Raw genomic sequence first — 17,189 nt, forward strand, 5'->3', positions numbered from 1 at the left:
AGTGACGGCATGGCAGGCGCTCGCTCGGAACGGTATAAGCACGCCCACTTTGTGTTGGCGAGCGATCACTTTGTGACTATAGACGCCCATTAGCGTATGTAGAGACGCCCACTAGCGCACGTCATCTCCTGGAAGTGTATTAAAACATTGGTACATCGAGGACCATCGGAAGGGCTCGCAGCGCTTGTGGTTGCCTTATCTTACCGCAAGCACTGTGAGGATTTCAGTGTAAAAAACAGGCAGGTGACGTGTACTATGACGCTGGCTGATAATTATGCACGCCTCTGAAACGGCGTTGCTACACTCAGGCACATCTGCGTTTGCACCTCCACTCCCCCTTTATTAGTGTCCTGCCCCTGTTACCACCCACAAATGGTCTCTCCTGTCACTCATTACACTGGGCTGTCTTGCTGGGTGAGTGAGCGAATTCCGATCGCTCCGGGTAGTTCACGCACGCGCAGAACGAAGCGTATGCATTCGCGGTCTGACAACATCGGCCGCGTACGAGCGAGCGGCCGCTTGGAAGCAGGTCTGAATCAGGTCCATTGTGTGTTCTGACCCCTTTCTATCATAGCCCGTATTAACTTTTTCTGCAATTTCTGCTACAGTAGATCCTCTGTGGAATGAGACCAGATGGACTGGCCTTTGTTCCCCATGCACATCGATGAGTCTTGGGCGTCCATGACACTGTAGCCACATCACTAGTTGTCCTTCCATCCTTTGACCACTTTTGGTAGGCACTAACCACTGCATACTGGGAACACCCCACAAGACCTGCGGTTTTACAGTTTTTCTGACCCAGTTGTCTAGTCATCAGAACTGCTGACAAGGGACTTGTCAAAGTCGCTCAGATTCTTATGCTTGTCCTTTTTTTCTGATTCCAACACATCAACTTCAAGAACTGACTGACTGGACTGTCCAGGAATGATGATGTTTGTGCATGCAAGATGACGTTTTGCCTCTTTCTGAGTTCCGTCTTTTTGGAGGGAAAAATCTGAACTCTGCGTGCAAACTCAAACCTATCTGAGCCTGCACATCCCTAATTTAGAGTATACTTAATTATGATTGTCTAATTTTTCCACACACATAGAGATATTGGAAGGTACTGTTACTTTTCATACCTGAGAAATTACTGCTCAAACTATTTTTTTAGTTAACATCTTTTGTGTCCCCCACAAGTAGTGATTATTGTATAATGTGTGAGACTTAAGCCTTGTTGCCTAATCAAGGTCATGCTTATGGAAAAGATGTAATAAAGTTGCTTGGAGTACAATTGGAATTCTGTTTTCTTAAAGAAATGTTTTCTGTTAGAACCACCAATCTGAAAATGTTGGGAGAGCAGCACTCTGCACTGCCTCCGTCACGGTAATAAAACCTGTCCTGGTTCTCACAGGAGGTCCGACTTCCGAAATGCACCACATGCCTTTATCCTATGGCCGCGGATGCTGTCCCAGTGCACCGGAATCTGTTACAGCCCAAAGAGCTACAGGACTTCGCTGTACCACCACCACTTAGGTGCCCAAGCACCCTGCTAGCCCCACAGTAAGTGCACAGCCTGTTGGTGCATAGCTCACCAGGTGCACTACAACGTCTCTCAAGACCCTGTGCGCTCCAGGTTGTTACCATAACACCACCATTCCCAAACCAAATCACAGAGCACGAAAGTATCAGCATTTTATTCATGACCCCCCCCCCCCCTAGGCCAAAAGTGTCCTATAAAGAAATTCTGTGAAAATTATTACATTAAGAAAATTTTGCTTATGTGTCAACCTTAATTTCAGTTCTGTGGTGGTAGACAGGGTTGTGCTTCTGTTTGTCCACATACTGTATATTATAACTGGCAGCCACCAGCATTGGTTTTGCCTATTACATTGACCATAAATAATTTGATTTGGACCTGATCACACACCCGTGGCACCCCTGCAAGTCCCTCTTAGTACTCCAGGGTGGCATAGGCCACAGTTTAAGAACCACTGCACTACTGTGTCCCTGCATCTACCACTGTGTTTTAACCCCTGCATTACCATGTACCGCTGATACCAATAAACCTAGTACCCTGGTTAAGAACTGTTCTGTGTGCATAAGTCACTTTCACATCCGCTCTGCACCTATTGTGACCACCATCCCAGTAGGCCACAGGTTCTCAAACTCGGTCCTCAGGACCCCAAACAGTGCGTGTTTTCTAGGTTTCCTCATAAGTGAAATAATTAGCTCCACCTGTGGATCTTTTAAAATGTGTCAGTGAGTAATGGCTACACTTGTGCACCTGCTGGGTGACCTGGAAAACGTGACCTGTGTGGGGTCCTGAGGACCGAGTTTGAGAATCACTGCAATAGGCTAATATATATCTCGTGTCAATACCTACATAACAACATGGAAGCATTTGTCCATGTTCTGGAAAATGTAATTTAAAATTAATTCCTCATACCACCAGTTGCTGCAATTCTAAAATGTGTATATTAATTGGCAATTCAAATAAAATGGGTAGATTTACTAAAAAGGAAGAGTGGAGATGTTTCCCCTAGTAACCAATTAGATTCTAGCTAACATTTATCTAGTATAATCTAAAAGTTAGCTACAAAATGATTGGTTGCTAGTAGTAAGCTTTAGTAAATCTACCCCTTAATAACAAAACCTAAAAAGTGTAAAACTTTCTAACCTTATGTCAAACATCAAGTCAACTAAATTATGTTATAAATAAAAAGAACAGAAATATGTGTTAGTGCCAATAAATAACAGTATTATAAAGTAAAGGAAGCAAATTGTTTCAACAACTGCAACAACCTTATGTATGTTCCCAAAATATTATAAATATAATAAAATAACCCCAATATATATTTCTCATTACTGAGGGATGTTATGGACATTTAAATACTTTTTACATGTCATTTTATCTTTATTAAAAACTTAACAAAAGTGGACTTAGGTGATGTGCATCTATAAATACCAGCTTACAGATGCATACTTAAAATCACCCTGTTTACAAGCCAGTTAATTTTGTGACTACATACAAATGACACAAAAAGACTGTTAACAACAAAGAAAACACATAACAATTGCAAAGATTAGTTTGCACAGCACATAAAACTGATAAATGCTTTAGAATTATTTTCACTAGACAGAAAGAAAACACAAATGCACAGGATTCAGACAGGTATAAAAAATAAGTCTTGTCAGCACCTGGTATTTACAGTACCAAATTTGTTATACAGTACATAATATAAAAGCAGTCTGTTATAGCACAGGCTTTGCAATATTTGAATCTTTTTCATGAAGTTGTTAGTATGGTGTAAGGGGATGAGCAAAGATAAGCTAAATTCTGGCTCAGATTTATTAGATTTCCTCTCTACAACCGGGGTGTGCAAAGTGCAACCTGCAGGATGCCAACCTAAGCAGGTTTTGTTGGATTGCTGTTTGCCCAGCCATTGTGACCATCACTTTCATGTGGATAGGAATAGAATGGTGCATTCCTGACTTTCTTCCATTTCTGTGTGCTGGTTGCAGGACTAGTGGGTGAGCTGCTCAGGTTAGGTAATGCTGGCTGCAGGGGCTTGGACATAACTATAATAGATGCAGGCTGTGCAGGGGGGAAAGCGCACCCTGCACCCATTTACAATACTGACCTCTCTATCAGTGCCACAGATATCACCAGCAACATGGTGCAGTAGACTCTGGTGCGAGAGAGGCTGCACACGGGCCCTCCTCTCTCTTAGTCCGTCCCTGGTCAGGGGGACGGGATGCACCATGCTACAGTGCAGTGGTTCTCAAACTCAGTCCTCAGGACCCCACACAGTTCATGTTTTCCAGGTCACCCAGCTGGTGCACAGGTGTATTCATTACTCACTGACACATTTTAAAAGATTCACAGGTGGAGCTAATTATTTCACTTGCGATTCTGTGTGGAGACCTGAGAAAACATGCACTGTTTGGGGTCCTAAGGACCGAGTTTGAGAACCTGTGCTGTAGTATAATGAGCAACTGTGGAAGAACTGTCTGTATGCAGGACTCCTTTTTGAATGAATACAAAGCGATTGTGCTGATAAGGAGGATGTGGAGGTTTGCAGCTCAAGGCCCTGTCCCAGTTGAGGACTGCAGGCCCAATATACAAAAACTTTGGCCAACTCCACTCTTTGGGGGTAATTCAATTAGCCACGGGCTTTACTGTGTAGCTTTAAATCTCAGTGTAAAGTGCACATAGCTAATTAATTTGCGTTCACAGTCTGCCAATGACTAGCCCCAAGGCAGCACACCTCCGGAAGATGAAAGTTGAAGCAAAACGCTAATTGACCAGGAAGCCGAAGCCGCACCGTAAAGCTCGTGGGCCATGGCTAATTGGATTCACCATAAATGTTCTGAAATGCCATGCATGTTAGTGTGTAGTGTACTGTCCATATGGCCATTCACTTCTCTGGATGGGAGATACTACTGTTCTTGTAGCTTCTATTTTGATGGTGGAGCAGTACAGGTTTAATATCCAAAAAACAAGTTAATTAAAAAAACTATTCTATTACTATAAAAGCCAAACCAATTTGAACATACTGTAACTTCCTAGTTTTTTATCTTGCACAAATCATTGTTGAAGCAAACATCTCAGATTTGTCCACTTGTCCGGTTCTGGCTGCCAAGGAATTTTCACAGTTAACAAGGCAAATCAAATTCCAATTCTTGTGTGTAAGAGACCATTATGAATGTGAGGTAAGGGTTAAATTGTGTTTGTCTATGTACTTCACAAGGATCTCTGCTCTCCGGACAATGGTTTCAACTAATTTTTTCACTCCTTGGAAGCCTCCTTGGTTGTTCCAAAATATGTGGTCAATTTGCAATGACTTTAATAGCATGTTCTGTAAACATCCCGACTTTACCACTTGAACAGCCGATCCAGGAAACCTAAGAGAGCATAATAAATATAGATCAATGCTTGTGGGTCTTGGATATCATCCTGTATATTTAAAAGATGAATACTACCAGGAACTAACTTAATTTAAGTTTAATATATGCATACCTCTCAAATGTCCCAATTTCTACTGGACTGTCCCGATTTGAGGGCTCTGTCCTGCCTTCCGACTGCATTGTGCCAATGGCCTGGACCATTGGAGAGATAAGTCCCATTCAAAAGTCTTTAAAAGGGAAGGGAACTGGGCTGGTCACAGTATAGTAATTGGAAGCCTTGACACGTGGACATGCCAACATGGGCCGGTACAGATTTTTGGTACAGATGTTGGGAGGTATGAATATCTAATATGTTTATAAAATTGTAATATACTATTGTCTTTATAACCACATATAACTATAGAATATATATGCATATATATATACGTATGCATCACAGTGCGCGAGCGCGAACCATTCAGAGAGATTGGGATGAATTCGCTCACTGCGCATAGACTGCCCAGCATAGTGAGTGACAGGAGAAGCCATTTGTGGGTGGTGACAGGGGCTGGCCACTGGAAACTGGGGTGTGGAGGTGCGAACGCAGGCGTGCCTGAGTGTTTCAACGCCGTTTCAGAGGCGTGCATAATTAACAGGCAGCGTTATAGTACACGTCACTTGGTGGGACTTCACTCTGAAGTGATCGCAGTGTTTGCGGCAGGGTATAGTCAACCTCAAGTGCTGCGATCGCATCCGATGGTGTTCGATGTACCAATGTTTTCATGCACTTCCAGGAGATGACGTGCGCAAGTGGGTTTCTTATAAATGGCTGGTGGGTGTCTGCAGGGCCGTAGCTAGGGTAGTGCGGCCAGTGCCATCGCACAGGGCACCACAGGTCAGGGGGCGCTGTTTGGGCCTGTCAAATTCCTGTTTATTATCATTCTTGCTTGTAACTTCCTCTTATTTCATCCCCACCATCTCCTGGCCTCTCCTATCTCTTCCCTGGCCCTTCCCCACGAGGCCATTTCCCTTTTTTGGGTGCATTATGTCCCTTTGAAAAATGAGGGGGGCACCAAAAACACCAAAAAGTCTAGTTACGGCTCTGGGTGTCTGCATACACAAAGTGATTGCCTGCCAAGACATAGTGGGCGTGCTAATGCATTTGCCATAGTGCTGGTGACAGTTCTGATGATGCGACCATTGGTGGTGTCTAAAAACGCACCAGGTAATATTACAGATGCCCATAATCGGCGTCTCAGTCCTTGCACTTTCATATGCATGGATGTACGCCAGGAGAGGACTATGAAGCAGCATTAGCATGTAGTCACAGATGTGAAACCGCCAAAATGTAGCCGCCACCGTGACTGCATACACCTCTGAATTAACCCCATGGTGGAGTGTGTTTTAAGGAAACAGGTGTTTAGCTAATGGATGAGTGAGAATATCCACAAATCTGATGCCATAAATCCATTCTTCTCTCTTTATTAGAGAGGTAAGAAAATGTCCTACTAATTCTACTGTGGTTTTGACAACTCCCCGTGATTACCCAGCCCAGGTTTGTTGGAGGGGCTCATTGGGGGCTCGGGACAGCTGCTGATTTGACCCCCCAGTACCCGGGCCCCATTCAGCTCTCGGCGGCTCTTTGACGCAATGATGTATTTCCTGCTTCTGGTACACTGTAGGTACCATAGCGAATAACAGGTTACAGCTGGTCATACCATTGAAATGAATGAGAGCGCTCTGATTGGCAAGAGAATGTGAACATTATTTTCTATGGCATGAAAGCCTGTAACCTATCATTTGCAACGGGACCCAATGAGGTATGTGTTTGGCTATGTATATGTTTTTGTCATTCAAGTTTGTGGATGCCTACTTGGATTCAAGATACCATCCATAAGGAGTAATCAAATGTAGAACGAGGGGTGTGTGGGGTGTATTCATTTAATAAATTACTTTTTGTGTGTATATAGTCTTTTTTTTTAGAATATTTTTTTACAGGTTCCAGTGGGACCTGTATTGCACAATATTAATATGACCATATATTCATTATATTATTAAACTATTATTACCACCACACCCACAGTCCAGGGGTGTGGGGAATAGCTTAGTGCTATCAGCACAAGGCTGTTTTTTTGTAAATGAGGGGACTTGTTTTTTTGTAGGATTGGGGTTTAGAAAATGTCTGGATCAGTTTAGAACAGGGGTGGGCAATAAGTGGCCCTCCAGCTGTTGTTGAACTACACATCCCAGCATGACTTGCAACAGTTTTAGCATGACCAAATAGCAAAACTTTGGCAGTAAATGCTGGGATGTGTAGTTGTACAGCAGCTGGGGGGCGGCTTATTGCTCAACCCTAGTTTAGAAGGTCAGAATGCAATTTAGTATATACAGTGGTTTTAACCATGAACCTGCCGGCAATCCGAGGTGGATCCCATTGGTTTCTAAACCCCATGCAAAACTGTCCTTATTAATAAATCTAGCCTCTAGTGTCCAACAGAAGCTGTCATGGCGCCCTGTTTCAAGAACTTAAAAACTTAAGGTGCACCTAATAAATAACAGTTACCTCAGCTAAAATATTTACAGAAATAAGAAACTATTAACAATATGATGCTCTCTATAACGGGAACAAGTTCTGCAAAGTAACATGCTCTGCTGTCTGTTACAACCAAATGTTTCATAGAGAGAAAGTGTGTGTCCCGTGAGAGGTAGGGTGTGAAACCTAGGACCAGCTGGAGACGAACAAGTGGTCTGTCCCAGGAGAGTGCAATCCACAAGTAGCTGAGGAGACAGTTTAAGAAGGAGCTTAGTAGAGACTCAAGTGTGAGGCCTTTGTGTGTTCTGCAGCGGGTCTCAGAGAACAACGCCCTGACAGCAAGGTGTCCTGTCCTTGAAGAGAGAGAGTCTTTACAGTGACTGGCTGAGAAGGGATCCTCAGAAATACAATAAAAACTTTATATTTGTGTGTGCAGTCACTAAGGAAAAGTGGTTAGTGACCTAGCTGCCCACTGGTTGGCGAGAGGCCCCAAAATTGATTGTCAGCCAATAACTATCATAGCAGCAGCCAGAAATCTCTGTACCTGTGAAGCTTGTGGCTGCTTCTCCTCTGTGTCAATAACAGGGTAGGAGTATTTTGCACTGGGTTACGGTGATGCAGCTTCTGCCAGCCCAATTCATAATATTATTAACAACTAAATAGGTTGTAAAAGTAAAAGCAGTGAAAATAGGGAATGCTGCTATTTAGCAAAAATTGTCCTGTCGCTCATCAACAGAAATATGACATAATGCTGCACAGTATGCCTCCTTACACGTCTATGTGGCCTTCCCACACAACATTGCCTGATTACAGTGAGACATGAAAATATCAGCTTGTTAGGAAATGCTGTCACCCAACATCACAAAACATGGTAATAGCATCTTGTTTCAGCCTTATATTTACTGTTAACAGAAATAGATAATTATCCATCTTACCCATCAATCCCTTGCAAAAGCCTAAAGTTCAGACTGTTGTCAGGATGGTTTGGTCTCCCAGCATTGTCAATGTACACTAAGTTAGAAGGGTTGCTATGGCGTACCTATAAAAACAAAGCGAACATGAGGTTTGTATTGAAAAATCTTAGAGGTTTTTCATATGTAATAAATAACTTCAAAACTGTAATATAAGCATACTTGCCAACTCTCCCTGATTGTCAAGAAGACTCCCTGAAATAGTAGCAATCTCCCTGACTCCCTGAAGGGTCTAGCAATCTCCCTCATTGCACCATACACCCATTATGTAGCTGTTATATACGGATTGGGTATGAAATACCGACGGCTTAAAAGGCGTCTGTTGAAATCCCGACCCTGGAAGTCCGACACATCATAATCCCGATGCCTGCTGGTAAGTATATTTAACCCTCCCCTCTCCCCCCCTAACACTAAGCCTCCCTTGTGGGTGCCCAACCCTAAGACTTGGGGGGTAGTACCTAACCCCGCCTCCCCGCACCCTAAGCTAACCTTCCCGGGGGTGCCTAACCCTAACCTCTTCCCGGTGGTGGCTAACCCTAAACCCCCCTTCCCCTAGCCTAAACCTAACCCTCCCGGGGGGTGCCTAACTCGAAGTCCCCCCGAGGGTGCCTAGACCTAAACCTCCCCCCCCTTTCCGGCTAATACATCGCAACGCCTGGCTATCCTACATTCCGTATGCCGGGTGTCGGGATTTCGGCGTGGGGCTAATGATAGGCATCAGTATTTAGACGTCTATCTTTAGTCCCATGCCGGGTTTTCAGTGTTGGGATTCTGGAGGTCGGCATTTCGACCGCCGGCATCCTGACTACATTCCGTTATATACATGTGGAAAGAAAGAAATCAGAAATATATATTGGTTATAAGGCACTATACTCCCAATGGCTACGTATAAGGTTTCTTGTGGCCACTAATGTGTAAAACACAATACATATAGATTTTACTAACTGCTTTGGGGCTCATTGACATTTGGATGTAAGTGAATCTTATGACACGCCTCTCAGATGTAGCAGTACACGCCCACTTTACTGTCGCGCTCATAGGTGTTGCTTTCACAGTCTCCCTGAAATGCTTTTTCAAAAGTAGGCAAATATGAATATAAGACACTAGTTCATTTCATGTTTTGTTTAAAGCAAAGCCCACTATCAGCAGTATTCTGTCTCCAATTCCCGAGATGAGTTGTGTGGTATGAGTAAAATATACAATACGATCAGGGGTGGATTGGCCGTTACTTTTAGCGGGATGATTCCCAGTGGGCCGATTGCTCTGTGGGGCCGATTGTCAAATATGGCCACGCCCACTTAGTGCGTCACCAGTGCCATTTTTGTTGCATGATAAAGAACATCAAGCAGAGCGTCCTGCCGAGAAGCGAGTCCTCCCAAGTAGTGGACCTACCCAGCAGAACTGCAACTGCGCAATGCCACACACACACACACACACCAGTGTTGGGGCAGAGCAGGTCCACGATGTCCGGCAGCAGAGCCGGATTAAGGGGGGAGGGGCATGAGAGGCTTCCTAGCTGGAGCTGCTCCGACTCAGCTCTGACTGCTCCCTTTCCCCCATGACAGGCTTGGCCTCCCTGTGCCTGCGCTGCTGCATTAATCAGACATGAGGGCAGGGGCTAGGATCATGTTATTCCCCTACTCTGCACGTGTGAAGTCAGCGCTGAGCGCGCTTAAGAAGAGAGGCTGTCAGTGAGGAGCCTTCAACCACCATTAGGAGGAAGAGAAGATTCAGGTAAGTGAGGAAAACACACAGGGAGGGATGGGCTGAGATTATGGAGATCCACAGATGGCGAGCTGACACTATAGACTAGAAACACACAGAGGGGGGGCTGACACTATAGACTAGAGACACACAGGGGGGGGGCTGACACTATAAACTAGAAACACACAGAGGGGAGAGCTGACGCTATAAACTAGAAACACACAGAGGGGAGGGCTGACGCTATAGACTAGAGACACACAGGGGGGGGGGGCTGACACTATAGACTAGAGACACACAGGGGGGGGCTGACACTATAAACTAGAAACACACAGAGGGGAGAGCTGACGCTATAGACTAGAGACACACAGGGGGGGGCTGACACTAGAAACTAGAAACACACAGGGGGGGGCTGACACTATAGACTAGAGACACACAGGGGTGGGGGCTGACACTATAGACTAGAAACACACAGAGGGGGGGCTGACACTATAGACTAGAGACACACAGGGGGGGGCTGACACTATAAACTAGAGAGACACACAGAGGGGGGAGGGCTGACGCTATAGACTAGAGACACACAGGGGGGGGCTGACACTATAGACTAGAGACACACAGAGGGGGGAGGGCTGACACTATAGACTAGAGACACACAGGGGGGAGCTGACACTATAAACTAGAAACACACAGAGGGGAGGGCTGACGCTATAGACTAGAGACACACAGGGGGGGGACTGACACTATAGACTAGAGACACACAGGGGGGGCTAACACTATAGACTAGAGACACACAGGGGGGGGCTGACACTATAGACTAGAGACACACAGAGGGGGGGCTGACACTATAGACTAGAGACACACAGAGGGGAGGGCTGATGCTATAGACTAGAGACACACAGGGGGGAGCTGACACTATAGAGTAGAGACACACAGAGGGGGGGCTGACTCTATAGACTAGAGACACACAGAGGGGGGGCTGACGCTATAGACTAGAGACACACAGGGGGGGGGCTGACACTACAGACTAGAGACACACGGGGGGGAGCTGACACTATAAACTAGAAACACACAGGGGGGGCTGACACTATAGACTAGAGACACACAGGGGGGGAGGGCTGACGCTATAGACTAGAAACACACAGGGGAGTGAGGACGCTATAGACTAGAAACACACAGAGGGGAGGGCTGACGCTATAGACTAGAGACACACAGGGGGGGGCTGACACTAGAAACTAGAAACACACAGGGGGGGGCTGACACTATAGACTAGAGACACACAGGGGTGGGGGCTGACACTATAGACTAGAAACACACAGAGGGGGGGCTGACACTATAGACTAGAGACACACAGGGGGGGGGCTGACACTATAAACACACAGAGGGGAGAGCTGACGCTATAGACTAGAGACACACAGGGGGGGGCTGACACTATAGACTAGAGACACACAGAGGGGGGAGGGCTGACACTATAGACTAGAGACACACAGGGGGGAGCTGACACTATAAACTAGAAACACACAGAGGGGAGGGCTGACGCTATAGACTAGAGACACACAGGGGGGGGACTGACACTATAGACTAGAGACACACAGGGGGGGCTAACACTATAGACTAGAGACACACAGGGGGGGGCCTGACACTATAGACTAGAGACACACAGAGGGGGGGCTGACACTATAGACTAGAGACACACAGAGGGGAGGGCTGACGCTATAGACTAGAGACACACAGGGGGGAGCTGACACTATAGAGTAGAGACACACAGAGGGGGGGCTGACTCTATAGACTAGAGACACACAGAGGGGGGGCTGACGCTATAGACTAGAGACACACAGGGGGGGGGCTGACACTACAGACTAGAGACACACGGGGGGGAGCTGACACTATAAACTAGAAACACACAGGGGGGGCTGACACTATAGACTAGAGACACACAGGGGGGGAGGGCTGACGCTATAGACTAGAAACACACAGGGGAGTGCTGACGCTATAGACTAGAAACACACAGAGGGGAGGGCTGACGCTATAGACTAGAGACACACAGGGGGGGCTGACACTATAGACTAGAGACACACGGGGGGGCTGACACTATAGACTAGAGACACACAGGGGGGGGCTGACACTATAGACTAGAGACACACAGAGGGGAGGGCTGACGCTATAGACTAGAGACACACAGGGGGGGGCTGACACTATAGACTAGAAACACACAGAGGGGGGAGCTGACACTCTATATACTAGAGACACACAGAGGGGAGGGCTGACGCTATAGACTAGAGACACACAGAGGGGAGGGCTGACGCTATAGACTAGAGACACACAGGGGGGAGCTGACACTATAGACTAGAGACACACAGAGGGGGGGGCTGACGCTATAGACTAGAGACACACAGGGGGGGCCTGACACTATAGACTAGAGACACACAGGGGGGGGGGCTGACACTATAAACACGAAACACACAGAGGGGGGCTGACACTATAGACTAGAGACACACAGGGGGGGGCTGACACTATAAACTAGAAACACACAGAGGGGAGGGCTGACGCTATAGACTAGAAACACACAGAGTGGAGAGCTGACGCTATAGACTAGAGACACACAGGGGGGGGGCTGACGCTATAGACTAGAAACACACAGAGGGGAGGGCTGACACTATAAACTAGAGACACACAGGGGGGGGGCTGACGCTATAGACTAGAAACACACAGAGGGGGGGCTGACACTATAGACTAGAAACACACAGAGGGGGGGGGCGACACTATAGACTAGAGACACACAGAGGGGGGAGGGCTGACACTATAGACTAGAAACACACAGAGGGGGGGGGCTGACACTATAAACTAGAAACACACAGAGGGGAGGGCTGACACTATAGACTAGAGACACACAGGGGGGGGCTGACACTATAGACTAGAGACACAGGGGGGGCTGACACTATAAACTAGAAACACACAGAGGGGAGGGCTGACGCTATAGACTAGAGACACCCGGGGGGGGCTGACACTATAGACTAGAAACACACAGAGGGGAGGGCTGATGCTATAGACTAGAAACACACAGAGGGGAGGCTGACACTATAGACTAGAAACACACAGAGGGGGGGGCCGACACTATAGACTAGAGAGACACACAGAGGGGGGAGGGCTGACACTATAGACTAGAAACACACAGAGGGGGGGGCTGACACTATAGACTAGAAACACACAGAGGGGTGTCTGACACTATAGACTACAAACACACAGAGGGAGGGGCTGGCGCTATAGACTAGAGACACACAGGGGGGGGGTTGACACTATAGACTAGAGACACACAGAGGGGGGGCTGACACTATAAACTAGAAACACACAGAGGGGAGGGCTGACACTATAGACTAGAGACACACAGAGGGGGGGCTGACACTATAGACTAGAAACACACAGAAGAGGGGGGGGCTGACACTATAGACTAGAAACACACAGAGGGGGGGGCTGACACTATAGACTAGAAACACACAGAGGGGGGGGGCTGACACTATAAACCAGAAACACACAGAGGGGGGCTGACACTATAGACTAGAGACACACAGAGGGGGGGGCTGACACTATAGACTAGAGACACACAGAGGGGAGGGCTGACGCTATAGACTAGAGACACACAGAGGGGGGGCTGACACTATAGACTAGAGACACACAGAGGGGGGGCTGACACTATAGACTAGAGACACACAGGGGGGATGGGCTGGAGACACCAAGGCGATTGTGCAGGAGACACACAGAGGACGATAGGACTGCTGGTATTAATAGAAGAAAAGACTCGGGGACGGACAGTAATCTTCAGTAAGACAACAATTCAAATGAAACCATATCACCGATGCAAATGGTACCAAATTAACAAATATATTTTATTAATATAAATTTGTTTGGTAAGGGAAACTCACATTTGTCCTGCCCAAAAACTTCTGTTACTATGGGGCCTATTCATTATGTTAATTATCAGGGTCTGAACGGACCCGGATAATTAACATTCCATCTCGCTGCGAGCGCCAGAGCAATTCATCATTGCTCCGGCACGGAGACAGCTGATCCAAAAATCAGCTGTCTCCCTGAAGTGTTTCCCTGCTCATTTCGGAGCAGTGAGACAAGTGAACATGAGTGATCTACATGTCACGCATGCGCACAAGAGCCCTGACGTCCGGCAGAAGGAGCCGGACGGGGGGGAGGGATCCAAAAGGATCCCTCTTCACAACCCGGACCTGTTTCCCTGCAGTCAAGCTCCGAAATTATTGCATTTTCGGAGCTTGATAAATTCTGTTGCCATACTATTGTATGGGGTCAGCGGGCCATTCCGCAAGAGGATGGCCTGATATCTCCTGCTGTACCATCTTGATGCATGGCTTGATAACTTAATTTCTACAATTGCAGGTGAACATGTTAATTTTCACTTGCTTCTGTAGAAATTAAGTGATGATGAATAGGTCCTTAAGTATTATCTAGTTGAACTACTGTTGCATGATGGTGACATTGGCTTTATTGCTACACAAACAGGTGGTTTCCAGACCATGTAATCTCCTGCATGAATAGTGACTACCGACTTTAGACACAGCTTGTCAAGGATCAATTTCTTCAGAGGTTCCCCGTTGCAGAGAAATCATATAGGTAAGAAAATGCTCATTCACATGCTGTGTTTATTCACTTGAAAGAGGGGCTGTGGGCATGCACATCAGCTCCTCGAGCGGCGAGTATGCCCCCAGCATGAAAAAAATGGCAGGGAGTGGCTTGCAGGCATGGCATATCATGTGAGGCCACACCCCTTTCCGTGAGGCCACACCCTTTTCCGTGAGGCCACGCCCATTTTTTGGCGCGCGCACACGGGGCCTCTTTTTCAGATTTTACAGGGCCACTTTCAATTCCCAATCCGCCCCTGAATACCGTGCATATTTACTAAAATGCAGGTTTATAGAAGTGGAGATGTTTCCCATAGCAACCAAAAAACTCTCACTTTAGTAAATATACCCTGACATGTTAGTTCATATGTTGTCACAGCCAGAACTATTCTGTTGGTATGACAGTTCTTTGAATTGTTTAAAGTAAAATCTAAGGCATAAATACTTGTTTTAAAACTCCATGCACATTATCTCTTCATATACATAAAACTGCTAAGTGATTATTTTATTTCGGTATCAATTCTATTAACATAACCATACTAAATAAGAATTTGCACAATGAAGATACTGAAAGTGCATGGTACACTGCTGTATACACTGAAAGCAAAGGGAATGGGATAACAACAGGGACGTGCAGTCAGGGGAGGTGGAGATTTGATATAAAAATGGTTAGAATAATACAAATAAGTTATTTGTAACTTATAAACATCTTCTTTGTTTATTGTAATCATTTTTATAGCTAACACTCACCAGCTTTGTGGAGATCCCTGGGACTGCAGGGAGATGAGAGATGAGACAGCAACAGCTCAGCCTCATTTCTGTATAGTCAGATCATACTTGCAGAGCTGGGGGAGAGGCCACACCACAGGCACTAAGCTGCACAGAAAGAGAGCTAATAGAGGTATGCCTCTGAGCAGGGGTGTAGCAATGATGGTTCCAGTGGAGCATGAGCTCCCGGTGCCAAAATGGACAAAGGGTGCCATCCAGGGTTCCGGAATTCATAGGGCACTACACAGAATGACGGCCACCTGTTAGTTTTATCTCTGTTTGTTTGCTCTAGATCCTACATAAGTTACGGATCTGAGATCCGTTTCTACATTTCATGCTCCCTCAAGCTGCCCAGATTGTCTCCCCTCCGGACCTCCCTCCTCTGTGATCATCTTCTGTCACCTCCCCCTTCCTGTCAGATTGATTACATTCACTTCTCACCTCTTTAATTCCCTCCACTCTCTACCCTGTGATCGGTTCTTTGCCCCTGTCCACTCCTTTCTTATTGGCTTCTGTCACCATCTCTCTCTGATCGACTCTTTGTCCGTCCCCTCTCCTTTCTTATTGGCTTCTGTCACCGGGCCTCTCTGATTAGCTTAGTCCTTCCCTGCGCCTTTCTTATTGGCCTCTGTCACTTCCCCTCTATGATCCGCACTTTCTTTTCTCCTCTCCTCTTTAATCCCCTCCCTCCTTCTCTTCATTCATTCATTCATTGTGCTTCAATGGACTTAATAGTTACACATCCGAGGTAAAATCCTAAACTCCAATTATAAGGTATTAGATTAAACAAAGTCACTGCTTTGCTATTTAAAGTAAAGCGGTCTATTTGAAAGGAAAATATTAGGAGATCTGAAATAATAATAATGGTGGTAGACAGAATATGGTTAGTAGTACTCACATTAATATAGGTGCAATGTAAAATTGCACAATAGGAGCATAGTTAAGAAGGGAGCTTCCCATAGGTGTTCCCACTCCAGTGAAAGCTGCTTGGGGCAGTAACTGCAGTCATAAGCTGTGCACCCTGTGGAATTTCACTCTAGTACATGTACTCTGTCAATTTAAGTTACATGATCAGAATATATAATACAATCTCATCTATTGACTAATAACAATGATTCAAAGGAGCAAAAGTCAGATCCTAGGTGCTATACATAAATAAAGCAGTGGCAAAGGAGCTACCCCTTAATGTCAGATAGTGCATCACCGAAGCATTCTTTTCCCCCAATGGGACCTCAACGCCCAACCCGATACTGCCTCTGTTTACTGTTTTCTCTTCACTTCAGTATTCCCCCACAGGCTGGCCATACCCCACTTGCACAGTTCAGTACAGGGGGGGGGAAGGTGCTAAGACATGCACTTTCTCCAGGTGACATGTTTCCACGCTACTCCCCTGCCTCTGAGTATGGGGGTGTGACACCTTGGATGTGTCATGTGACACAGAGATCGGAGCTTTGTCGGCTCCCAGAAGAGAAGACACAGTGATGCAGGTAGGTGATTGTCATGTGACCAGGAACTGCATTGAAGTGTTTAGAGATCGGAGCTCAGTCAGCAGCAGCAAGAGAAGACACAGTGATGCAAGTAGGAGAATCAATGGACACTGAAACTTAGTGTAGTGAGGGAAGAGTAAAGGTGCCTACACACACAGCGATGTGCTCATAATCCCACGATGTGTATGATTTCCCTCTGAACTCTCCCCGGCAGTCG

At 46.3% G+C, this 17,189-nt stretch overlaps 1 protein-coding gene across 1 annotated transcript in view; it reads right to left on the bottom strand.

Annotated features, from left to right (window-relative positions):
• Positions 1-2,923: 2,923 nt before the first annotated feature.
• GASK1A (golgi associated kinase 1A) overlaps positions 2,924-17,189 on the bottom strand; it is a 47,930-nt gene continuing 33,664 nt past the window's right edge. The window contains exons 4-5 of the mRNA XM_088463722.1: positions 8,338-8,441; positions 2,924-4,887 (exon numbers count right to left, since the gene is read on the bottom strand). Coding sequence (XP_088319848.1) covers positions 4,683-4,887; positions 8,338-8,441 — 309 coding nt within the window. The 3' untranslated portion in view covers positions 2,924-4,682. The remainder of the gene's footprint in view (positions 4,888-8,337; positions 8,442-17,189) is intronic.

The sequence above is a fragment of the Taudactylus pleione genome, unplaced genomic scaffold (genome assembly GCF_031769625.1).
Source record: "Taudactylus pleione unplaced genomic scaffold, aTauple2 ptg000053l, whole genome shotgun sequence".
NCBI classification, from domain to species: domain Eukaryota; kingdom Metazoa; phylum Chordata; class Amphibia; order Anura; family Myobatrachidae; genus Taudactylus; species Taudactylus pleione.